At 40.2% G+C, this 25673-nt stretch overlaps 1 protein-coding gene across 7 annotated transcripts in view; it reads left to right on the top strand.

Moving 5' to 3' along the window:
- Positions 1-15046, top strand: part of LOC309386160 (cytochrome P450 2K1-like) — a 42068-nt gene extending 27022 nt beyond the window's left edge. For 3 of the 7 annotated variants that reach the window (XM_081941228.1, XM_081941229.1, XM_081941230.1), the window contains exons 2-8: positions 331-480; positions 1206-1366; positions 1559-1732; positions 2177-2324; positions 4859-5043; positions 8224-8365; positions 10185-11985. In XM_081941228.1, coding sequence (XP_081797354.1) covers positions 366-480; positions 1206-1366; positions 1559-1732; positions 2177-2324; positions 4859-5043; positions 8224-8365; positions 10185-10369 — 1110 coding nt within the window. In that variant the 5' untranslated portion in view covers positions 331-365 and the 3' untranslated portion in view covers positions 10370-11985. Of the gene's footprint in view, positions 1-330; positions 481-1205; positions 1367-1558; positions 1733-2176; positions 2325-4858; positions 5044-7038; positions 7349-8223; positions 8366-10184; positions 11989-14587 lie in introns of those variants that run through there. The other 4 variants (XM_081941226.1, XM_081941225.1, XR_014174358.1 and 1 more) reach the window with 3 other exon arrangements.
- Positions 15047-25673: the final 10627 nt, after the last annotated feature.

The raw sequence follows: 25673 nt of genomic DNA, 5'->3' as shown, positions 1-25673 counted from the left end.
TCATTGGAGATGCAATAACCCAGGTAATCTGGTGAAGTTTTGAATCATTTAGAAAATATTTGCATGTGGAAAAATGATGATTACTTTCATTTTTGCTTTGTTTTGTTTGTTTTGTTTTGATAAGGAGATGCTGAAGGCTAGATATCAAAAGCAAAGGATAAAGAAATATTTAACACAAACTTTGAAAGATCTTTCAGTCAAGTTCTTGGACACACTGGAGACAACACTTGATCAAATTGATAGAACATGTTTTAATGAAGTTGTAAAACAAGAATGAGCAAGAAAGGATAATAAAATTATATTTCATTATCTTACCCTTTTTCTCTTCAGGTCTTGTTTTTGCTCGTGGGGAGCACTGGAAAGTGATGCGACGGTTTACATTATCCACATTACGGGACTATGGAATGGGCAAGAGGACCATTGAAGACAAAATCACAGAAGAGTGCAGTGTCTTAATAAAGACAATGGAGACTTATGCAGGTGGGTCAGTGTACTGTAATGGGGCATATTCTGGGATAAATGTAGAAAAGGAAATAATTTCTGCAGATTATATCAAATGACCAAGGAGTGTGTTGGGAAGTACCTTCTCTTAAACAATTCATAAATCCATTGATTTTTCCTATAAAAATACTTCCTTGTCCAATTTATGCTAAGTATATTTACAGAAAGGTGACTTATTGTTTGTAAAATGGTTCCAGGGGACTTGAATTGTTAATTCAGTATAATCCAACAGTTTAATAAATCACACTTCTAGACTTATTTTTCCTTTAGAGACTCCTCTAAATCCTCTATTTAGAGTGGCTTGCACATCCTTCCTCTAAGCATGAAAATATGTTGTAAACTGGAGTTCTTGCTCCTCCCTGCTTTCGGTCAAGATATTTGATCTCTAAAACTGCACTAATTTAATGAGGAGGCATTGCAATAACTTTGCCAAATATTTTATCCTCAAGGAGTTCCTCAGTTCCAAAGAAAACATCACTGATGTATGGTCAGATATTACAGTTCTGATTCTAGGAACATGAATTACCATTGAAATATTTTTTTTAATATTTTTAATATAAATACTTCCAATGTTATCAGCAATAGCTACAGCTTTCAATGAGCAATGCTCCCTTTATGTAAGCTGATTTTGAGTATAAATGCAGTAGAAAACAGATTTAATTCTAGTTTCATTCACAATTTTTTAATCTATTGTTTTTGTCCAGGAAAACCTTTTGACATCACCAGAATTCTCACTGCTGCTGTTTCCAACATCATAGTTTCTATTCTATTTGGGAAACGCTATGAATATAAAGATGCCACATTTTTACGTCTGCTGAAGATAATTAAGGAAAATATTCAGCTTGTGGGAAGCCCTGCTGTGTTGGTAATCTAATTTGATATTTGGCAAAAAAATGCCATGAAAAACAGGCAACAGAATGTGTGTTCCAACTTTGTTGAAAAGCAAAGCATGTTGTTTTTCATGGCATTATTTTGATAAAAATGTTTGAGATTTCCACCTGAAAAATTCAAAATATTCAACTTCCATAATATGTGTTTTCCTTTATCATTCTTTTAGCTATATAATTTGTTTCCCAAATTGGGGTTTCTTTTGGGTGCTCATAAAATAATAATGAAGAATCAAAATGAACTCCATGAATTCATAAAGACTACCTTCATAGAATATCTCCAAGACCTTGATGAAAATGAACAGAGAAATTTTATTGAATCATTTCTTGTTCGGCAAAAACAGGTAATAGTATATGTTATAGGTGTCTATAATTATTGATTTTTTAAATATATATTTTAAAAATATGCTTCCATATAAATTACTTGCTAAGACCCTTGTTTTGAAAATCATTTTAATCATTTGCTCTTCATTACTTCATTTCAGAATCTGCAGCTACTTAAAACTTCAGATTGATTTCTCTCTCCATTAAAAATGTCATAAATATTGTTCTCTTTCTGGAGGAGTGGGTCCAAGTGGGGATAGGAGTGGGTGATTCCTTTGTGCCAATCATTTCTCTTTCTGTGCAACTGTTTGATTTTAGAGTTTTCCTTCTAGAAATCCAGTAGTGTTGGAACAGCTATAACTTCTCAGGCTACCACCCACACATAAAGTGTCAACTGAGATTTCAGGAATATGCGTTACTTGGATAGGGAGAGTTTCCTTACTAATATTTTTTATACACTTCAGGAGACTATGAAGATGACACATGGTGGATATTTCCATAATGGAAACCTTATAGGTCTTGTAAATGATTTATTTGGTGCTGGTACCGACACAACGGCAAACACTCTGTGCTGGGCCATACTCCTAATGATGAAGTACCCAGAAATTCAGCGTAAGCACTTTCATAATATTGGCTTGCAATAAAAATTAAAAATGATTGAAAAAGAATCGTTAGCATTTGGCATCTACATGAATGAAGGCAAAGTGATGAGTCAAGAATTAAGTTGCCTTTCAAATAAGAATAAGAATAAGAATGGAATGGAATGGAAAGGAAGGGAAGGGAAGGGAAGGGAACGGAACGGAACAGAACAGAACAGAATATAATAGCTTTATTGGCCAAGATGTGATTTTGAATCCGATCCATAAGGTCTCAGTACACATACAAACAACAAGTGTACATACAAACAACAAGATACTAATAACTGTGAAATACCAATGGAGTAGGTAGTAGAAAAGATGGGAAGGATAATAATAATAATGCAGCCATACTACATAGATAAATACCTTAGACATAACACAGTACTATGGTAATTAGATATTAAGCAGAGTGTTGCCATGAGGGAAAAAATCTGTCTGTGTCTAATTGTTTTGCCATGCAATGTCCTATAGTGGCATCCTGAGGGGAGGAGTTGAAACAGTTTATGTGCAGGATATGAGGGATCTGTAGATATTATCTCAGCCCTCTTTCTGGGCAGTGCAATATGCAGGTCCTCAGTGTATGGAGGTTGGTTCCACCCCCCAAAAAACCCAGACAAGGCAACTTTGATCTCATGGAAGGTAAATAAACTAAACTTACATCACAAAGGAAAATGAGTTTTAATAATCTCAAAACATTTATACCTGAGAATGTTAATGTGCAAGAAAATAAATCCTTGTCAACTTGCGGAAACATAGAAAACTAGGTCAGAAACATCCAGCATCGGGGGAAAAGAAGAAAAATGGAATATTAATTTATAGCAAACCACCTTCCTGGGAAGTACTAGAACAATTAAAAGAAGGAAGAACATTAATTTTGAAATTAAGAAAAGAAGGCAAGATTTTAACACTGATATCCAAGTATGCTCCAAATACAGATTAGGAACAATTATATGGAAGCTTCTTTGAAACGTTAATAAGAAATTGCAGAGAAGGAAGTTTTCATAGAAAATATGGATAAAATGCTATACCTGAGCTTAGTCACATCATCTCTAGAAGAAGAAGAAAATTCACCAAAGTTTTTTCATGATATTGATATTTGACCAATGATGGAAGATTGAAAACCCAATAGAGGAGAATATTGGAGAATATCCGAAAATCTGATAGAGGTTGAAAATACAACAGCAAGAGATTATTTCTTTCTGCAAGATACCAAGTGTACTCAAGAATTCATATGTGCTGGATCTCTAAGGTTCTCACTATCAAAGAAATGCAGATTTCCTCTGTGACATGGCCACTTGATTTCAAAAAGAACATTAAAACATGTCAAACAAAATCATTTTGGAAATGCAAACAAAACAGGGAACCTTATAATAGCACATCAGAAAACAGAATGAAAGAAGAATGATGACAGCAAAAGATTAAAAGAACAAACTGTTACATTCATGATTAACAAAATGTAATATTTGAATAATTTGCAGAATTTTGAAGGAATTAAATACTAAGAACAAATTAAATGGAAGAAATAAGTGGAACGAATATCTCTTCTCTAAATGGAAATATCCTTACAAGGAGAAAGAAAAAAAATGCAAATACATGAGATTACAGATTAATATCATGAAATATCAAGCACAAACATACTTGGCTTCATGATATTATTTTCTAATAGCGCAGTTGAAATATTTTTGCATGTATTCATGCAATTTTTGAACTTACAGAATATATGACTTTTACAATTACCACTAATATTTTCTATATCTTTGTAATATTTCTCTCAAATATGAATTTGTTCTCTGTATCCTTCTGATATTTCCTTTAATATCTGACAAAGTTCCTCTCCGGTTTAGCACCGGTTCTTCAAAAAATATTATTTTATTTTGGAGATTACATGACTTTTGGTGGTTCTGAGTTGCTTACAGTTTACAAAGATCAGTACAAAAAGAAAAAAATCATAAATGACCTAAAGATCTAGAAAAACTAAAAGTCTTCTAATCAGGGCTCCAACATCAACCTATCACAAAATCCAGGGGAAAGCCAGGTCTTCAATGACATCATTGTGCCAGCAATCTGGACCTCTGGATGATACCTTTCCAGAGACAAGCATCAGTTCCAAGAAGGCATGCTCCCTGGAGACACACTAGATGCTTTTAATTTATGGACCCAAAGTGTGCCCACTTGCCCAATCTCACCAGCACTCACATTGCACTCAGAAGCCTGTTACAAGTAGTCCAGTGGACTTACATGGGCATAATGAGGCATGCAAATAACTATCTATCCTGTTACATATTGTGATGAATATGGTCTGAATGGTCTGCAAGAGTTCCAGGTGTACAGTAGAATAGAATAGTCCATTTGTAAAATGAATAATGTATGAATAGGCATTCATTCAAGGATCACTATCAGTGACTATTGTATTGTTCAGAATTTAGCATTTATGCATTACCTCCCATTTAAAACAAAATTCAAAAATGAATCATCTTGATAATTCATAATATCATTTTGTTCTCCCAGGTAAGATCCAAGCAGAAATTGCAAGAGAGATTGGTGATATTCAACCAAGCACTGAGCACCGAGTCAAAATGCCTTACACAGATGCTGTAATTCATGAATTTCAAAGATTTGCTGATATTGTTCCCTCCAATGTGCCACATGCAACTACCATGGATATAACTTTCAAAGGCTTCTTTATCCCCAAGGTAATTAATCTGAAATCACTGTACTATATGACATCTAGTCTGTTGTGTTCAGTGGGTAGGAAAAAGTAATCCTTAAATGGATGGAATTGGCTAAATCAATTATAAGTCCGAAGACAGTTATCTTATTAGAACAATTTTCTTTTTTAAAAAAAAAAGAATTTTATTGGTTTTTAAACATTTATAAGGAAGGGTAGGTGGATATACAAAAAAAATGGCAGCTACATCGTGCTGAAAATAGAAATCTCACCAAATCTCACAACTTTTACAGAAAAAACAAAACAAAAGATAAAAGATAAGCAGAAACAGCATCTTGTTATACATTGTATCAACCATATGTTCAATCATCTCTTTTGCCACTTTCTAATATATCAACAATTACAATGATATTTCAAGTACATTTATTTTTGTGACCTGAGTCTTTTCAATATTGCTCCCTCCCCCCTGTCCCCTGGCGGAGCCACAGCCCCTCCCTCCCTCATATCTTGTGCATTATCACCTTTTTCACTACCTCTTATGGTTTCTAGTAGGGCACTGTGTTTTTTCATGAAGGCCTCTGCCTCCACAACTGTATTGATTCTGATTCTGTTTCCCTCCCAGAAGATCAATATTCCTTCTGGCAATAACCATCTAAACCAAACTCCTTTGTTATATAATTTCTTTGATAAGGAGGAATACTTCCTCCTCTTATCTCTTTTTTTTCCGGAATTTGTTTAAGAATGGCAATTTCTTTATCTTTATATTTTAGTGGTCCCCCCTTTGGGCTCCCAAAACCTCATCCCTCGTGGTCTTCCTAAGAAATTTAACGTGGTCTTCCCTTGGAACATTATGTGTTCCGGCATATTCTGAATTGATTCTATAAACCAGGTCCATATCCCACCACAACTGTTCTTTATCTCTCTTAATATATTCTGCTAAGATTGTACACATAGTATCCTTAAGATCTTCATCTTCTGTCTTGGGTAGGTTCTGGAATCTGAGAAAAAGGGACATTCTTTCAAGTTCCATCTTTACCATGAAATTTTCCAATTCTCTATTCCCCTTCTGAGTTGCCCTCACCGCCTCCCTCAGCCCAGCCATGCTCTCCTCCAGCACACCAACCCTCTGTTTATTTTCTGTTGCTTGCTGCTGTACATCTCTGAGCTGCTCTTTAAAATCTGTCACCTCTTTTTTCTTGTCCCTTCATAATAGCCTGGAACATTTGGGTAACAGATAAGTCCTTTGAACTCTCTCCGGTCCCTTCTTGTTGTAAGAATGATGAAATTTTCATCTGTTGGGTCATTGGGCTGGATGTAGAGGAGGTGGGCGCCGAGGTTGCCTTACCAGGAGGTGGTTTTCTGGGTCCCATTTGTTAAGTTCAGAGATAAGTGTAAGTCTTATACAAAAGAAATGGCATCTGTGGAATGCGCAGCTGGGTGATACCATGGAGGCAGACAAGCCCAGAAGTGAATCTTAGTCACAGTTCAAGCCAAAAGAAGAAAATCAAATAATCCAAATCCAGAAAGGCCACAAAACAGGAGGGGTTCCAGGAGACCTTCGGGAAGTAATAATAATATAAATCCAGAAATTTCTTCAAAGGTAGTTTCAAAAAGCTAGTTTCATTTATAAGAGTGAAGAAGAAGACGGAAGTGGGCCATCTTGGCTCCTTCTTTCACAGGGAACCAGGGAGCAAAGCATCCAAAGTTTCATAAGGCTTTTAAAACAGCTCAGGAATCACTTCTTGCAATTGTGATGTAAATCTTTCTCATATAGTTAGTACAAGTGAGTAATTCAACGTTTTACTCTCTCACTCCATTCCAAGATCAGGAGATAGTCCAAATGCCGCTTTACATGAGGGGGGTGAAAAAAAAAACCCTCCAATCTTGCAACTTCACAGAGATTGAATCCACAACTTGCAAAAAGCTGTTGTTCATCAATTAAATGGTGTTAAAAGAGATTAGAGCAAACTTTTCACCTCCGGCACTTCTATTGCAACTTCTAATTAGTTATTTCCTTCAGGAATCCATTTGGTGAAGGCGCAGGCAGCCGAAAGCTGCGCTGTGCACCCCTCTTCGCTCCCCGGCTCCTGAGGCAAGGCTGGAAACCCCCCAACGGCTGCCACCACTACGGCAGGTGGCCCTCCAAGACCTCCTGTGCTCCTAAAAGTAGCAACTGGAGAGACGAGCAGCGGACGGCAACGTCCGTCGCCTTTGGGGACCGGAAGGTGGCCTGCTTATTAGAAAAATTTTCATAGAAGCATCTGTCAAGGTGCCAATGGGAGATGTTTTTCTTTGGCATCTGGCATTGTGAAAGTGTCCCACCTCTTCATTCATGGTACTTTCCTCTCTTGCTCGATTCTTTTATTTCTTCCTCATCTTGGTTTATTGCTTTATTTCCCCTCCTTGTTTTCAGCAAGCCTTTATTATTTTGGAGGGGGCCTTCATTTTCTTGATACTTTTTCTTATTTTTATTTCCAAAAGTAAAAAGTATATCATGTGCATATTCAAAATCTTTGATTTATTTTTGTTTTCATTTTTAATATAATCCAAATTTCTTTTATAGCCAGACTTTGACAACAAAACATTGGCAATACCTCTCAAGGACAAAAGAGAGTTCCATAACAAAATGACCACAGAAAAATTAAAATATTTCCCACAATAGATAGTAAATAGAAATGGAAAATCCCCATTGCTTTGGACAGAAAAAGAAAAAATATATAGACAAAAGAAAAATGAAACAATTGTTTTAAGAACTAGGAAAATACAAAATGATTGCAGTAGAAATCTGATGCAAATATAAATCAAATATAATCAAGTATTGAAATTATCAAGGAGAAAGTCTCTGAACGATAGGTTGTCATGCAGCAAAAGCGAAATTGTTTGATAACTCCAAAACAAAGCAGGAAAAGAGATAAAAAGTTCACATTTATAATCCAGCAAGGGATGTATAAAATAAATCAGTGTTCGGTTAATTAAAGATGGTTAATTAAAAATGTAAATCAAATGCAAAAACGTGATGTTTAAAAACCAAGACGTATCTAAAGAATACACTGACAGGAAAAGATGCAGATGGAAATACAGTTTTTATATATATTTTTAAATTGAATATTGCTCCAAGCCCAATACTTACTTCTCAATAAACACTTTACAAAATTAAATGGACATATTCCTTTCCATAACAACTTTTTATTCTTTCATTTTTTAGGGCACACATATCATTCCCTTGCTGACGTCTGTGCTCCATGATGAATCTCAGTGGGAGAAACCTCATGAATTCTACCCTGAGCATTTCCTTGATTCTGAAGGAAAATTTGTGACAAGAGATGCATTCATGCCATTTTCTGCAGGTAGGATTCTATGATGTCATAGATTATGTTCCGTAAAAGGCAACCTTTAACACCTTGTTCGAAAAGAAAACAATTTATACAATCTTGATCTCATTGATCTTATTTTGACAAAGTTTAGGCCTCACGGACAACATGTGTGGCCCCGCTCATTCAGGGACTAGTTGATTCCAAAGTCTCCCTGGGCAATCACCAACCTTGTGCATGAGTTACTGTTATTCCTGCTGTGCTCAGTATCAGCATTTCTGCATTTGGGCAGTCTGGGATGATTCCTGGATGACTGAGACCTTCAGAGGGACACAGACTTTGGTTCTTCTTAGCTTGACCCCTTTATTAGCTTCTCTTAAGCTTTTCTTCTTAGATCATAGCAATATAGCAGAGCATAAAGTGCAACAAAGCAAAGTAAAATAAGATGGTAAAGAAAGTGTTAGAGAGAAGGGAAATTAAACCATGGCTACAATTAAATACATTTTAAAAAATCTTTTTAAGTTTAATTGAGAGCAAGGTAAAAATAGAATCTTGAATTCTAGTGCTTTGAAACACATCTGAAAGAATCCAATTCAGCCATTTGAAGTCCAAGCCCTTGAATTCAACTACTTTCAGTAGTTTGTCCTGATTTCATTGTAGGCTGGGGAGTGGAGGACAGGGTGAATAATGTTTTCCCCTTGACAGACTACATAGAGATAGAGCTGCTATTTAACAGGGCAATTACCAAATCTCCTTTCAAGCTATGCCAAAGGCATGGTCTACTGCCAGTGGGACATAAGCAAACTTCACAGTGTGGCACTGAGAATATTCATAACATTCTAGGAGAGGCTTCAGAGTTTTTATTGTACAGGTAGCCCTCGACTTAGAGCCTCACTTGAGCCCAAAATTCCTGTTGCTAAATGATACATTCGTTTAGCGAATTTTGCCCCATTTTACAACTTTTCTGGAAAGATTGTCATGTGAATCATTGCAATTCTTATGTTAGAATCGCTTGTTAAGTGAATGTGGCATCCCCATTGCCTTTTTTTGTCACAAGGGCTCAAAAGGTGACTCAGGGACCCTGCAACTATTATTAATATAAGTTAGTTGTCAAGCATTTGAATTTTGATCACGTGACTATGGGGATGCTGCAACAGTAGTAAGAGTGTAACTTCAAAGTTTCACTAAATGAACTTTCGTAAATTGAAGACTGCTTGCAATGGCACCAGGAGGAAAATATAGATGATTGCAGCACAATCAGATGTTTATTAGCATCCTTTTCAAAAAGCCCTCCCCTGAAGTTTTCTCTATTCCAAGAATGAAATTTGCCTCCCAAAAAGCAGAGAATTAGATAAGCAGAAGGGATTCCATGAAAAGGCCTAAAATCTTCCCCATGCAGTTATTTTTGGATTATGTCCAATTGAGTAATAACCCACTAATCCAAATACATATCTTGGCTCCATCAATATCTGAAGAAGCACCTTCTCCTACAATATTTAATTGCTCTCTTCTGGAATCAAAAATCTTAAGGATAATGCCCACATCTGTTCTCCATCTGCAGGACTAATGAAATGTGATACTTAGATAGATAAAGGAGGGACATTACTGGTGTTGGCATAATTTTTTGACTTTATTTTCAGATTCAGAAATCTGCTGCCATTTATTAGTTGGAAAAATTCTGTCTCCATTCCTTTACTCGATTTTTACTTCTTTCCATATCTTTGATTTTTTTTCTGTTATTTTTTTCTCTGTATGCTAATCTCTCCATGACCAAAGAATATTAGGAAACCCTGTGAAATAGTTTAAGAAACCAATAAACACAAATTTCTTTTTTGTCATCTATTCTTTCATCCAGGTCGGAGAGTTTGTGCAGGTAAGAACCTTGCCAAAATGGAACTCTTCCTCTTCTTTACGAGCCTCTTGCAGAAATTTACCTTCCAGCCACCCCCAGGAACATCTAAAGATGATCTGGACCTGACCCCAGTTGTTGGACTTACCTCCTCTCCCATGCCGTACAAGACCTGTGTTGTGTTACGTTGATCTGACACAAAAACTATAACACGTGTTCTCAACCTTGCATTGCCTTAATTTTGAGAGGCACAATTTAATTAAAGAATCCAGTATTGTCTATGATTCATGTGTTGTTTTGAAGAAGAATGGTAATAACCTATACATTCATGAAATGTAGATTCTGATAGGAAAGAATATAATCAAGAAATTCTGATCAAAATATTAACTTGGGTAACAAATGAGATTCAGCAAAATTCAAGAACTTCCTTTTTCTTGGAAAGGAGCTGTAATTGCTATCTAACAGGAGGAATGACTCAATTTGTCAATCACCATAGTGACCCATCTTATTACATAATGTAGATAATAAAGTCTTTAACACAAAACATTAAATCTGTTTTGAAATAAGCTAGTAGAGATTGATGAGACTGGATTTGTTCCTAAGGCATACATGAACTATAATGATAGATGTACTGGAGGAGTGAGGACAAGAGTTGGTGTTAGTTGATATTCTAAGGGTATAAGGCACACAGTGATATCATAATGATGACAAGCATGGTCAGACACAGAAGCAGATCACTCTTGGGGAAGGCTGTCCTAATATTTGATATTACTGTTGCATTCCAGCCCCTTCTGCTTCTCCCCAAAACTTTGCATCCTAGCTTTCTTGAACCATGTTTTCTTGCTGATTCCCAATGTCAGTTTAATGTGTAGTAAGGCCAACTGACATGCATTATTGACTGGGGGTGGTCTATGTTGTGGGAAAGGAGTGCTCATATATATGTGACCCACCTGCGTAGGTTATCAGTTCATTTTCCAGGACAGGATGTGGTCTGTAACTATTGCCATGCTAGAGCCCCAGGTGCCTTCCCGGGTACTCTTCCACAAATGAATAGACATAAGATCCTATTTGTAAAGGTGAAGTATAGAGATCAGATGGGAGTGCTACTTGTATACTGCTATGCTTCAGCTTCCCAACCTGATTTGCTTTACTCCATGGTCAGATGATTGGTGGTTGCTGAAGTTCCCAAGCCTTGTGCTGCCTGCTTAGCATCCTCGGCAAATTTTGTAAGTTCCCCTTCTATTCCTTCAACTAAGTCATTTATGAAGATATTGAAGAGTACTGGGCCTAAAATGGAACCTTGTGGTACCCCATTGCTTACTTCTCTCTATGTAGACATAGACTCATTAAGGACTACTCATTGAGTATGGGTTGTCAGCCAATTACAAATCCATCTGGTGATGCTATCTATCCCACTTTTTTCTAGCTTACCAAGAAGTAGGTTGTGATCTACTTTGTCAAATGCTTTCCTGAAGTCCAAGTATATTATGTCCACAGTATTTTGCTGATCTACTAATTTAGACATTATGTTGTAGAATGAAATAAGAATGGTTTGGCATATTCTGTTTTTGACAAACCCATGCTAACTGCTAGTTATTACTTTAATCATTTCTAGATGTTGGCAGATCTACTTTTTTATTACCTTTTCCAGTATCTTCCCGGGTATTGATGTTAGGCTGATTGGTCTAGTTTCCTGGGTCTGATTTTTTTTCCTCTTATGAAGATGGGAACCACATCAGCTCTTTTGTATCTCTTGTATCCCTTTAGTTTGTAGATATTATTGTAATTATTACACAAAACTGCTCACTAAAAGGAAATGAAATGGACTGATCTAACTTTAATATTATTACTATTTATTCTTGCAAAAAATAACTTTTGAAAAAGGGCAGTTAAAACCTCTCCCAATGTTTCCCAGAGTCATGGTGGCATAATGGTTAGAATGCAATACTGCAGGCTATTTCTGGGGACTGTTGGCTGCCTGCAATTTGGCAATTCGAATCTCACCAGGCTCAGGTTTGACTCAGCCTTCCATCCTTCAAAATTTCAGGCACCAAACCTGGAAGGAACCCACCCTTTGACAATTGTAAATCAAAATGCATAGAGCAACAAATGTATAGATTGCAATGGTGGAATGAAGAGGAATTTTAACGAGAGGGTACCTGGAAAATACAATTTACCTCACTGGGAAATGGAAATTTATATATAATGAAAGGAGAAAGATGAAAGGGAAGGGAAGTGGAGAGATTAAGGGAGAGAGGGAAGTGGACTAGAGCAGAGTAGGGTGAAGAGAGGCGAGGAGGAGAGAAAAGTTGAGGGAAGAGGAGAAGAAAGGAGAAGGAAAAGAGGGAAGTAGAGAGGGGAAAGGAGAGAAGGAAAAGGACAAGGGGGGAGGAGTAGGAGAGAGGGAAGTAGAAGAAAGTGGAGAAGAGGGGAGGGGAGAGGAGAAGAGGAAAAGGGAGGAGAAGGAAGTAGAGAGAGGAAAGGAGAGAGATAAATATAAAAATGTTATGGTACAATTATGAAAATGAAGTCTATAACTAGGACGTACAACATTATATATTTAACAGACATTATAAATGTATGATTAAGATTTTAATTGGGGTGTTGATGGCTGGCTATTAAATTGTTAGCTGTTATTGCCTTGTGTTTACATGTTACCAAAGGGTCTTCTCAGTCTGCCTTACTTGTTGTAATCTCATACATTGTTTCTTTATGTGAGTAAATCAGGAAATAAAGAATGCTGAAGAAGAGTTAAGAAATAAGTTAAAGGAACAGGGAAGTTATTGTCAGGATATTTAGATCCAAAGCTAAAAGAAAAATTAAAAAATAAGCTCCAAATAGTCCAATATTGATGTAAATCAAAGGAAAACACTTTATTGTCCAAAAGCATGTTGAGTTTCTATATGAGAAAGCAAAAATTATTCAAAACAACAATATAAATCCGAAGGAAAATGGACAAAAAAACAGATATTCCAGCAGGGGCTTAAAGTAAATCAGCATTAACCAGCCAGTCAACTTTTAAAGAGAAAAAGCAAAGTAAAATAATAAAAATGAAAGCTAAAACCCAGGCATGCCTAGAAAACAAATTGCTGAAAGAAAGATGGGTGTCCAGTGACTTTCCAACTGATGCCACAGTGAACTGGAATCTTCAAGACTCCCCTTCCCAAGTAGGTTCTCCAAAAGCTGTTTTGGGTCATTCCTAAGCCCTCCCCTTCAAATTTAGGGAGGAACATTGGCAGAGAACCAGTTTTGGCACCAAAATCAGCAGATTGTCAGCAGGAAAAGGAAAAATTCCTACTTTTCAGCAACCATCTTGGGGAGGAGCCTCAGGATATTAAGTTTTTCATATATAGGACTAATGAAATGTGATATCTAGATAGTTAAAAGAGGGGCATTATTCCATTTGCTAGCATTAATTTTCTATCGTTTTAATATTATTTTCAAATTTAGAAATTTGCTGCCATTTAGTAATTTGAAAAAAATACTCAATCTCCATTCCTATCAGAACTGTCACCTCACATCTACCAGTCTGCCATGAAACCTGGGGGGAGGAGGAGAGGGAGAGGGGGTACTTGGGGGTGGTGGTAAAGGTGCCTCTCCAAGATAGCATTTCAAGGTTTCCTCACAATGTGAGGAATGCAGTGACAAGGCAACCTACAACTAGAGTGGCCATCTTTTTGGAGATTGATTGGATGATAGGAGGGTCACCAATGTTAAGTGCCTAAGGGGGGAAAGGGGAATTGGGAATTTCAGTTCTGGGTTTGCTTTACTGCAGTTCAAAGTTGTTTTTCCAAGAGGCAACTGGACTTTCTGGTTTTTATTTCAAAGAAAAAGTCCAGTTGCTTTTTGAAAAAGCCCCTTTTGGATTTGTTAGGGTGTGAATTCCACCCTGAATTAAGGAGGTGTGGATCTTGGCATCCCTTGTACATACTTTTGAAAATAAGCAAAAATAAACCCAAAGCATCTTCTAATAAAAACATTTTTAATATAAAAGAAAATAAAAATACAAAATTTGCTAACTGAATTAATTACATTTTGGCAAAGCTATATGCCTGTCTCTTTCCGCAGGCGAACGGAAGATCTGAAGTGAAAGTTAAGAAATGTGAAGGAGCATGCGTACTAAATCACTTGCAGATAAGAACTGTGACCTGCGCAGTAAATTTCAGCACAGCTAAGCAAACCCATTAACGCAGTGACACCCCTTCTTTTGCTAGTTGGGCTGATGTCATCAAATCATCAAATAAGGCACATCTTCTTCCGCAGATACTCGTGTTGAGCTGCTGGAAGCGGCTTGTTGAGCATGTCAGCAATTTGATCATGTGTAGATATATATTGCAATTTAACAAAACCTTGTTTAACTAATGTTTGCTTTGTGTTTTGATAACGAATGTCAATGTGTCTGGACCTAGAACCTGTGAAATATGATTCAGAAATATAAACCACCGATTCATTATCTTCCATCAAGGTGATTGGTCGAATTGGATGTGTCCAGATATCTGCGATCAAAGCATCAAACCAAGTTAGAGAATTACATGCATCCAAAACACAAGCATATTCAGCTTCAGTAGATGAACAAGAAACAAAACTCTGTTTTCTCACTTGCCAGTAAACAGGACATCCATTCAGGAATATCATGTAACCTGAAGTATTTTTGCACGATTTCTTATCACTTGCCCAATCAGAATCTGCATAACAACATAATTCGGCATAATCAGTATGTGTTGGTTCTAGCAATAATTTCATGTGTTTAGTGTGTTTCAGGTATTTCAATAACTTCTTAACGCATGTCCAATGAAATTGTGTTGCCTTACCTACGTGTCGTGATAAGAGATTAACACTAAGTGCAATGTCGGGTCTGGTGCAACTACTAATGTACAACAGTGACCCAATGACTGAACGATAAAGTGTTTGATCCTCGAACTCAGGACTTGGTTCATGTGTTAAGTTGTGAAAATCTGTTTGCATGGATGTCTTTGTTGTGTTAGCATCCTTCATGTTGCAATGATGCAAAATGTGGTCAATTTTCTCCTCTTGTGAAAGACTAAACCCCTTCTGTGTTTTGTCAATCTGAAAACCTAAGAAAGTGCTAATATGACCTAAAGATTTCAATGTGAAGTATCTCTGCAAACCTTTAGCAAAAATCTCACTCATTTTCTTATTTGGACCAATATAAACAATATCATCAACATAAACAAGAATTATCTCATATGCATTGTTAGATCTTTTTGTGAACACACATTCATCAGTTTCGGACTTAATAAAGCCCATTGAATTTAGTTTGTCAGTAAGACATAAGCACCACATTAAACCTGAGTGTTTCAGACCATAAAGACTTTTGTTTAGGAAACAGGTATCCCCTTCTTGCTGTCGGAATCCTGGAGGTCCTCTCATGTAGATCTCTTCATCTAGGTCAGCATGTAGATAAGCCGTGTCCACATAACTGGAAAACTTCTAAACCAAGAATAGTTGCAGTGGTTAAAGCAATTTTTACACTTTCAGTTCTGACTGTTGGTGAGTAAGTGTTTGTGTAGTCCTCAGGATAATATTGAGCGAAACCCTGAGCTACAAGTCTTGCTTTGTACAATGACTCAACATTCAGGTTCTTCTTGATTCCGTAGACCCATCGAGTGCCAATGACTTTTTTGTTTGGCTTGGATTGGCTTGGATTGGATTTATTAGATTTATATGCCGCCCTTCTCCCAAGGACTCAGCATTAAAAAACACATAGTACAAAAGTTAAAAGGAAATTAGAAACAGTCCAAAAAACAAACCCAATTTATATAACACTCACATTTTAAAAATTAAATGAAATTAACAGGCCAGGCCGGCTTGCTGGAAAAGCCAACTTTTTAGGGCGTGTCGGAAGGACCAGAGGTCAGGGATTATGCGAAGCTCCGGGGGCAGCTCATTCCAGAGGGAAGTCGCTCCCACAGAGAAGGCTCTCCCCCTGGGGGTCACCAGCCGACACTGTCTGGCCAACTCTGTGGGATCATACTGGACGGTGGGAGGCTATTGGTGGCAGTAGGTGGTCTCGCAGGTACCCTGGGCCTAAGCCATGGAGCGCTTTAAAGGTCATAATAATCGCACCTGGAAGACAACCGGTAACCAGTGCAGGACACCTAAAAGGGGTGTAACATGGGTGCACCTAGGTACCCCCATGATAACCCGTGCGGCCGCATTCTGGACCAGCTGAAGCCTCTGGGTGCTCTTCCAGGGCAGCCCCATGTAGAGAGCATTGCAGTAGTCCAGGCGAGAAAGGATGAGGGCATGAGTGACTGTGCACAGAGCATCCCGATCCAGGAAGGGGCGCAACTGACGTACCAGGCGAACCTGGTAAAAGGCCCCCCTAGTCACGACCATCAGGTGTTCTTCTAAACTAAGCCGTGTATCCAGGAGGACTCCCAGATTGCGAGCCTTCTCTGAGGGGGATAAAATTTCTCCCCCATCATCAAAGATGGAACAAGATGCACAAATCGGGATGACGGAAACCACAGCCACTCAGTCTTGGAGGGATTGAGCCTGAGCCTGTTCCTCCCCATCCAGATCCGCACAGCCTCCAGGCATCGGGACATCACGTCGAGGGCATCATTTGGGTGGTTTGGGGTAGAGATGAAAAGTTGGGCATCATCAGCATATTGATGATACCGTACCCCAAAACCATGGATGATCTCGCCCAGCGGTTTCATATATATGTTGAACAATAGGGGTGAGAGAAACGACCCCTGGGGCACCCCACAAGTGACGCACCTGGAGGTCGATCTCTGCCCTCCAGTCAACACAAACTGCGACCGATCCGATAGGTAGGAGGAGAACCACCGTAAAACAGTGCCCCCCACTCCCAACCCCCCGAGTCGTCGCAGTAGGATACCATGGTCGATGGTATCGAAAGCCGCCGAGAGGTCTAATAGGACCAGGACAGAGAAGCAGCCCCTGTCCCGGGCCCACCAGAGATCATCGACCAACGCGACTAATGCCGTCTCCATGCTGTACCCGGGCCTGAAACCCAACAGAAACGGATCCAGGTAGATAGCTTCATCCAGGTACTCGAGAAGCTGGTGTGCTACCACACTCTCAACAGCCTTCGCTACAAAGCGAAGGTTGGAGACCGGACAGTAGTTGGCTAAAGAAGCTGGGTCCAGGGAAGGTTCTTAAGGAGGGGCCTCGCCACCACCTCCTTCAAGGCGGTGGGAAAGAACCCCTCTCTCAATGAAGCGTTGGTAATCGCCTGGAGCCACCTCCCGGGAAGCCGAAACTAACCACGAGGGACACGGGTCCAGCACACAAGTGGCAGCACTGAGTCTCCCCATAATCCTGTCCATGCCCTCGGGGGTCACAGGGTCAAACTCATCCCAGATTGTCTCCTCAAGATTCATCCCTGTCGGCTCGCCCAAATCTACCCAGTCAGAGTCCAAGCCTGTCCGGATCTGAGCAATTTTATCCTGCACATACTGAACAAATTCTTCAGCCCTACCCTGCAAGGGGTCTTCCCCAGTTCCTTGGTTAAGTAAGGAACAGGTCACCCTGAACAGGGTGGCTGGGCGGTTATCTGCGGACATGATAAGAGCGGAAAAATATTGCCGTTTTGCCGCTTCCATCGCCACTAGGTAGGATTTAATATGAATACTTATCAGTGGTCGATCAGATTCGGACCGGCTGGCCCTCCAGCCACTCTCTAGGCGTCTTTTCTGGTGTTTCATCTCCCGGAGCTCCTCGGTAAACCAGGGAGCCACCCGGGATCGACACCGGGTCAGAGGCCACAAAGGCACAACGCGATCCAAGGCCCCAGTGGCCGCCCTATCCCAGGCTTCCACTAGGGCTTCGGTCGAGTTGTGAGCAAGGGATTCAGGAAAAGTCCCAAGCTCCATCAGGAACGTTTTGGGGTCCATCAGGTGCCTGGGGCAGAACCATCTGGTCGGTTCCGCCTCCCTGTGGTGAGGGGTAGTGGTATGGAAGTCAAGCCTGATGAGGAAATGATCAGACCATGACAAGGGTTGAATAGAAATATCCCCTAAATCTAGATCTTTCATCCACTGCCCAGAGACAAAAATCAGGTCGAGCGTGTGTCCCCCATTATGGGTGCGGTCTTGAATTAACTGAGTTAGGTCCATAGCTGTCATGGAAGCCATGAACTCCCGAGCTGACTCGGATGTCTCGCCAATGGAAGGCAGATTGAAATCCCCCAGGACCATAAGCCTGGGGAAATCAACCGCCAATCCAGCTAATACATCCAGCAGCAGGGCCGATGAAACGTAGTAGGGAGACAGATACGTAACAAAAAGGCCCAACTGAGCTCCAAGGCCCCACTTCACAAAGAGGGACTCACACCCGCCTATCTGAGGCACAGTGACCTCCTGAGGTCTGAGACTTTCCCTAATAACCACCGCTACCCCCCCCCCCCCGCCCCTGCCCTGGGCTCTCGGCTGGTGAAACGCCCAGAAGCCTGGTGGGCATAGTTCGCTAAGGGGCACACACCCCTCATGGCCCAACCAGGTCTCCGTAATGCACACCAGGTCCGCTCTACCCTCTTGTATGAGGTCATAAATGAGGGGAGCCTTATGTACCACAGACCTGGCGTTAAGCAACACCAGCCGGAGTCTAGGGTCCTGTAATCCCGGGCACCCGGGGGTGCGAGAAGGGCGATGAGGGTCGGAATGCATGATCGCTCTTAAACAGCAAACCCGCGTCCTCCGAACATCATTTGGCCCTCGGCCCCCACCATATCTGCCTCTTCCACAAACAGTAGAGATGGTGAACCCCCCAATGGAATGGCTTAATGTCTCTCCCGGAATCCCAACCCTTCCTAGCCCTCCCAACCCACGCCCATTATTTAGCGCTGGCCTGTGCCCTGGCAGACTCCCCCCCCCAAGCCTGTCTGAGCCATCCAAATCAACCCACCCCTCCCACCCCTTAAAATTTGGTTTAAAAGTCCCTGTAAAAAACCCTTAAGAAGACTCCCTCTTCGCATGCCACATGTTTGCTGGAGGTTTTGCAGGTGTAAATACGTTAAGTTTCTTTAAACTGTCCATTTCATCCTGCATTGCCTCATACCATTTGTCTTGCTCTGAATCAGGAAGCTGCTTGATTTGTGTGAACGTATCAGGAGGAAGTGTAACATTGCAAATCAAAGGCAAGGGTGTTTTTGTCAGTTGCCACGAATACCGTTGTGGAGGGATTCCTTTTGTGACCCTCTTGGAACGTCTCAGAACAACAGTCCATTCTTCTTCTGCTTCTTCATCCTCGTCATCACTTTCATCTCTAGCATCAGCATCTGCGGCTTGCGGAGATGGAACATCAGGTTGTGAAGAACTGGTAGAAGGAATATCTGCCTGTGAATCTTGGTCATCAGGTTGCATGGCATCTGCAACATCATCTCTAGGAAGATAAACTCCAGGATCATTGGAATGAATCCTGGACCAGTCAATATCTTCCTCAAAATTAGCAGATTGTGAAATCACAATTACATATTTAGGGTCAATAAGTTTGCTCCATTTTGAATTATCATCAATTCCCATAAATCTCAGTCTCTTTGCTGCTGGACCTCCTTTTCTTCTTTGAGCTAAGGGAATGTTCACCATAGCGTATGAACCAAAAATGTGGAGGTTCTTGAGATCGGGCTTGTAGCCATACATCATGAAGAAAGGAATTTGATTTATTACACTGCTCCAAGTACGGTTGACCATGTAATTTGCATATTTGATTGCTTCACCCCAGTATATGTTACTGAAATTGGCGTCTTCTAGCAAACAATGCATCAAGGTTTGTAGAACCCCTTGTCTTTGTTCTGCGACTCTTTTATGAGCCGGTGTATATGGAGCGGATGTCTGATGAAGAATTCCATTCTTACGCATCCAGTCCTGGAAACGCTGAGACATGACTTCTGCACCATGGTCACTCTGGATGCTGGCGATGCAAACTTGGTGTTGGGTAGAAACAAGTGCTGCAAAGTCCTTAAAGATCTGAAAGGTCTCAGATTTCTCTTTCATAGGATATACAAATCCATATCTAGAATGATTATCCACAATTGTTAGAAAATACTTTCTACCACCAATTGTTGGTGGAAAAGGACCCACTATGTCAGTGTGTACCAAATCAAAAATGCATGTTGACAGGCATGTAGCGTGTTTGGGAATGACAGCTGCTTTGGTGTTAGCTTTCCTGCAAACTGCACAATCAAAAACACCTTACACCCTTTTAGATCCAAACCTTTTGCGAACTCCGGCATTTTTCTAAGAACACGGAAACTGGCATGCCCCAATCTTCTATGCCACTTGTGGGTACACCTGGAATGCAAAGGTTTACCAGTTAGTGAATTTTCAACGTTAACAGTTTCATGAGGAACCTCAGACTTGCTCTGAGCAATCTGCTTCCTTATTCTCTGTTTGTTGGGTTTAGAAGCCTTTGGAGTAGCAACAGGATCTCTCTCTGAACTAACTCTCTCTGGGTCTGTGCTCTCCCTTTTTGGAGTTTGCATTCTTGCCTGTGCTTGCATTTTATGCTTTGGTTTTAAGTAATAAACACCACCAATCAGCATGGTTTCAGCAACAATATCTCCATTTTTAACTATGTAACTTGCTTTCTCGAGGTGGTGAACCTGGAACTTTAACTCTCTAGACAAGTGACTTTGACTAAGCAAATCACTGGTTGCTGAAGATATGTAATAAACATCAGGGATGAGTGTATCGAGCTCTTCAACATAAACAGTTCCTTTTCCCATGACCTTACAAGGGTGGTTGGAGAAGGAATACAGTTCTTGAAATTCAGGTTCAGGCTCATGCATCTCTGTGAAGATTTCCTTTCTGTAGGTAACGTGTAAAGCTGCTCCATTATCCAAAGTCCACAGAAGCCATCTGTTGTACTCTGGATCAGGTTGTGGATCATTGGTTAAGGCCAATGTTGCGAGTTGAGCTTGCGGATCACGCCTTGGACCAGGACGACCTTGTCTCCCGCCTCTACCTCTGCATCTGGAGTCTGTTCCTCTGGGCTGGTATGTGATGGGAGCTGGAACTCATTGGGGACAATCCTGGGTGTCATGTCCCATACGGTTGCAGATGTAGCATCTTGGCATCCTTGGAGCGTAGGCTCTTCCTCGGAAGGGACGTCTCGCTTGAGCTCTTGACACTGGTGGCCCTCGTAAATGCGGTGTGGCTAACATAAGTGATCTTTCTTCAATTAAAAGTCTGCAAACATTATCTACTGTTCGTTGAGCAATAGGCACATGATTAATCTTTGCAATGGCATCTTTCCATTCATAATTCAATGTGTTAATGATAATGCTGATCATTTGAACATCATCAATAAAATGGCCTCTTTCTCTCAATTCTTTTCTCATTCCTTTCAGTTTGGTCAAATGTCCACCAATTTGTTCACCAGGTTTCAACTTCAAACCATGGAACTCAGACATGAGCAAATATGAAGATTCAATTGAAACGGGCCTGCAGCAATCTTCCAGATGGGCCCATTTTTGTTGGGCTGTTGCATTTGGCGAAAAAATAACCTGCAGTTCGGTTTCCACGGACATTAATAATGTTGTGCAAGCCTTAGTGTTTACCTCTCTTATTGCAGGAGTCCATGGCTGGGCAGGAGGATTAAAAACCATACAATAGGTACCTTCTCTGCGAAGCAAAATTGAAATCTTACTGACCCAGGCTTTATAATTTTGCCCTGATATCTTTAATTTTGACTCACCAGTCAATGGAGAAGCAAAATATGCTTGTTGAGGAATGTGCATTTGAAAAGCTTACTGTGCAGGTAAAAATGCTTGTTGTTGTTGCACCTGTGGTTGCTGAAATCTAACCTGTGCTGGTGCTTGGGCAGCAAAATTAACATGGCTTGCTTGAGGCTGCATTGAGTACTATCTTGTTCCATCTGGGAAGGCATGTGCACCATCAGGAGGTGCTGAAAATTGGGCCTGAGAAGGCATTTGTGGCCTGGCAGTCTGAATATTTGAATAATCTAATGACATTTGTGAAAGAGTCTGTTGCATTGCCTGAAATTGCTCGTTAATTTTAAAATGCATGTCGGCTCTCTTTAGTACATTATTTCCGCCAGGAGATGGCGCTGCAGCCACATCTTTTGGCTGTAATATTTCTGCTTGCATGGCATGTGGAATTGGAGAACAAAGAAGATCATGTGGCAATTGTGATGTGTGCACATCTCTCTGTTCTGATTTGCCTGACACAGTATCCACCAGGGGGGGGGGTCTTAGGCTTTGGAGAAGAAGGCAAAATGGCGTTTTCAGAAGTTTGAAAAGCATGGGAATACCTCTTCTCTAACTTGAGCATGGAATAGGCCCCTTTTGCTTGAAACAGCTGGCTTTCATAAAATTGCATTTTTTAAAGATAGCTTTCCATAGCTTGCTCAGAGCTTCGGAGAGAATCATATTTTTCCTCCTGTGTGTGGGAGTGAATTTGCTCGAGAGGCAGTGAACCCTTTGGCTTAGCCCCAAGCATTTTAAAATCTCTTGGAGATATTTGGGAACATGCATAATTCAAAGGGAGATATTCTACTGACCTCAGTTTTAGATTTTCATCTCCTGGAGCAGTCCCATCTTGTTGAGATCTTTCTTCTACAGTTGGTTCTTCACCCAGGCCGGTTACATCAAGAGTAGTAAATCTTTTTAAAATGCTTTCCTTTTCTTCATCAGAGAGGGTGAAAACATCTGAATATCTTGATGAGAAATCTTTCTGTTTCTTTTTTTTTCTCGGCATGTTAGAAAAATGATCCAATCATTCTCAATCGATATAAATCATCCTCTCTAATTAGCCTATTACGCTTATCTCTTGGAAAGTAACTAACAAGGAGAATAATACATAAATTATATAACCATCCTCTGCTACCATTTGTTAGGATGTGAATTCCGCCCTGAATTAAGGAGGTGTGGATCTTGGCATCACTTGGCATCACCACACCTCCTTGTAGCAAACTTTTGAAAATAAGCAAAAATAAACCCAAAGCATCTTCTAATAAAAACATTTTTAATATAAAAGAAAATAAAAATGGAAAACTTGCTAATTGAATTAATTATATTTTGGCAAAGCAATATGCCTGTCTCCTTCGGCAGGCAAACGGAAGATCAGAAGTGAAAGTTAAGAAATGTGAAGGAGCATGCATACTAAATCACTTGCAGATAAGAACTGTGACCTGCACAGTAAATTTCAGCACAGCTAAGCAAACCCATTAATGCAGTGACAGGGTCATCATGACCTGGATTACTGAGACTCTCCATAGACATTACTGCAGTTCACTTGACTTCTAATAAAACTGCACCTTTTGCAAAAAAAAAATAGAGCCAAGGATCATTTCTATTTAGAAGTGAAAGCCGAGGCAGGACCGACAATTATTTTATTACATTTTTACTTCTATCCATATATGTTCATACTTATGCCTGTTACCTTGTACATGTTTGATGTCTGTGCTCCATGATGAATCTCAGTGGGAGAAACCTCATGAATTCTATCCTGAGCATTTCTTGTTTATTGACGTTGTGGGGGTGTTTCTCTATTTCGATGGCTTCCATAATTATTCTCTTGTTGAAGTGTTCAGTTTTGGAGATTAATTTGGTTCCTTCAAAAACAATTTCATGTCCTGTTGCTTTAAGGTGCCGGAAAAGGGAGGAAGTTTTTTTCTATTTTTCTTACTGCACCCTTGTGTTCTGCGATGCGTGCATTTATTCTCCTATTATTTTGTCCTATGTATGTTGCAGGGCAGATTTTGCATGGTATCTTGTAGACTCCTTGGTTTTCTAGCTGGATCTTGTCTTTGGGGTTCTTAAGATGTTGGCTATTTTTTGGTTAGTGTTGAAGGCTGTCTTGATATTGTGTTTGTGGAGAATTTTGCTGATTTTATCTGTGGTGCCTTTGATGTAAGGGAGGAGGATGATTCCATTGTCCTGTTCTGTGTCTCAGTTCTTGGGGGGTGTTTCCTTTTGGATTAGGTTGGTAAATGCTTTTCTTTGGAATCTGTTGGACATTAATATGTTTGTGAGTGTGTATAATTCAGTTTTCAGGTGGTCTTTGTCTGCTAGGCATTTGGTTCTGGAGATGAGGGTCTTGGCTACAGAGTTGATCTGTGCAGGGTGGTGATGGGATTGTGCATTTAGGTAGCGGTTGGTGTGTGTGTGTGTGTTTTCTGGTAGATAGTGTGTCCTAGGGAGCCATTGAGTTTTTTGTAGATTAGGATGTCCAGAAAGGGACATCTACATATCTAAACAACTCCAACCCTATGCAGAATCCATCACCTCACATGGACAAAACTCACTCCACTTCATAGAAACAATAAAGAAACAAAACCTACAACCCAGCAACCTACTTGTGCGCTTCGATGTCATATCCCTCTTCACCCAAGTGCCCGTAAAAGAAGCCTTGACAGCTATCCAGAACAAACACAACCCCCCTAAACACATCCTGGACCTGACCAACCGCTGCCTAACCACCACATACTTCATCCATAATGGACAAAGATACAAACAGATAGAAGGAACACCCATGGGATCACCCCTCTCACCCATCATTGCTAACTTATACATGGAACATTTTGAAACTAACACCTTAGATAAATCTAAACACAAACCCAAACTCTGGCTTAGATATGTAGATGACACTTTTGTAATTTGGCCACATGGGAAAGAACAACTGGACAACTTCCTCACACATCTCAACAGCCTACACCCCAAAATACAATTCACTATGGAAATAGAAGCTAACAACCAACTTCCCTTCCTGGACATCCTAATCTACAAAAAAACCCAATGGCTCCCTAGGACACACCATCTACCAAAAAAAAATGCACACACAAACCGCTACCTAAATGCACAATCCCATCACCACCCTGCACAGATCAACTCTGTAGCCAAGATTCTCATCTCCAGAACCAAACACCTAGCTGACAAAGACCACCTGAAAACAACAATGAAATCAGTATTATTTGAAACTCAAAGTTATTTTTCTTCAAGGTACCCGGTTAATTAAAAGGGTTACATAATATCAGTATCACTTAACAACGCTCCTGGTTAGCAACCAAAATATTGGATCAGGAACTCTGGCATTAAAGCATGCAAGTCTTAAAGCTGTCAAGTTACAAGACCCTTGCACCCCTAACCCTTTAGAAAAAAATGCAGGGGTCTTCAAACCTGACAGCTTTAAGACTTGTGGACTTCAACTCCCAGAATTCCTCCTCCAGTCATGTTGGCTCAGGAACTCTGGCATTGAAGCATGCAGGTCTTAAAGCTGTCAAGTTACAAAATCCTTGCACCCCTAACCCTTTAGAAAAAAAACGCAGGGGTCTTCAAATCTGACAGCTTTAAGACTTGTGGACTTCAACTCCCAGAATTCCTCCTCCAGTCACGTTGCAGCGACGTCATCTGCATGGATCTGCTCCATCTTTGGTTTCTTCATCGTGGGCACGGCTGCCGCTGAAGATGCCGACGAGCCCCAGCCGCCACCAGAATAACTGCTGCCACCTCCTCCTCCTCCTCCAACAGCACCACCACATTTGCTG

Source organism: Natrix helvetica, assembly GCF_964273705.1.
Source record: "Natrix helvetica genome assembly, chromosome: 2".
Classification (NCBI taxonomy): Eukaryota; Metazoa; Chordata; class Lepidosauria; order Squamata; family Natricidae; genus Natrix; species Natrix helvetica.
The sequence above is the reverse complement of the archived record's forward strand: the minus strand, read 5'-3'. Positions and strand labels throughout refer to the sequence as shown.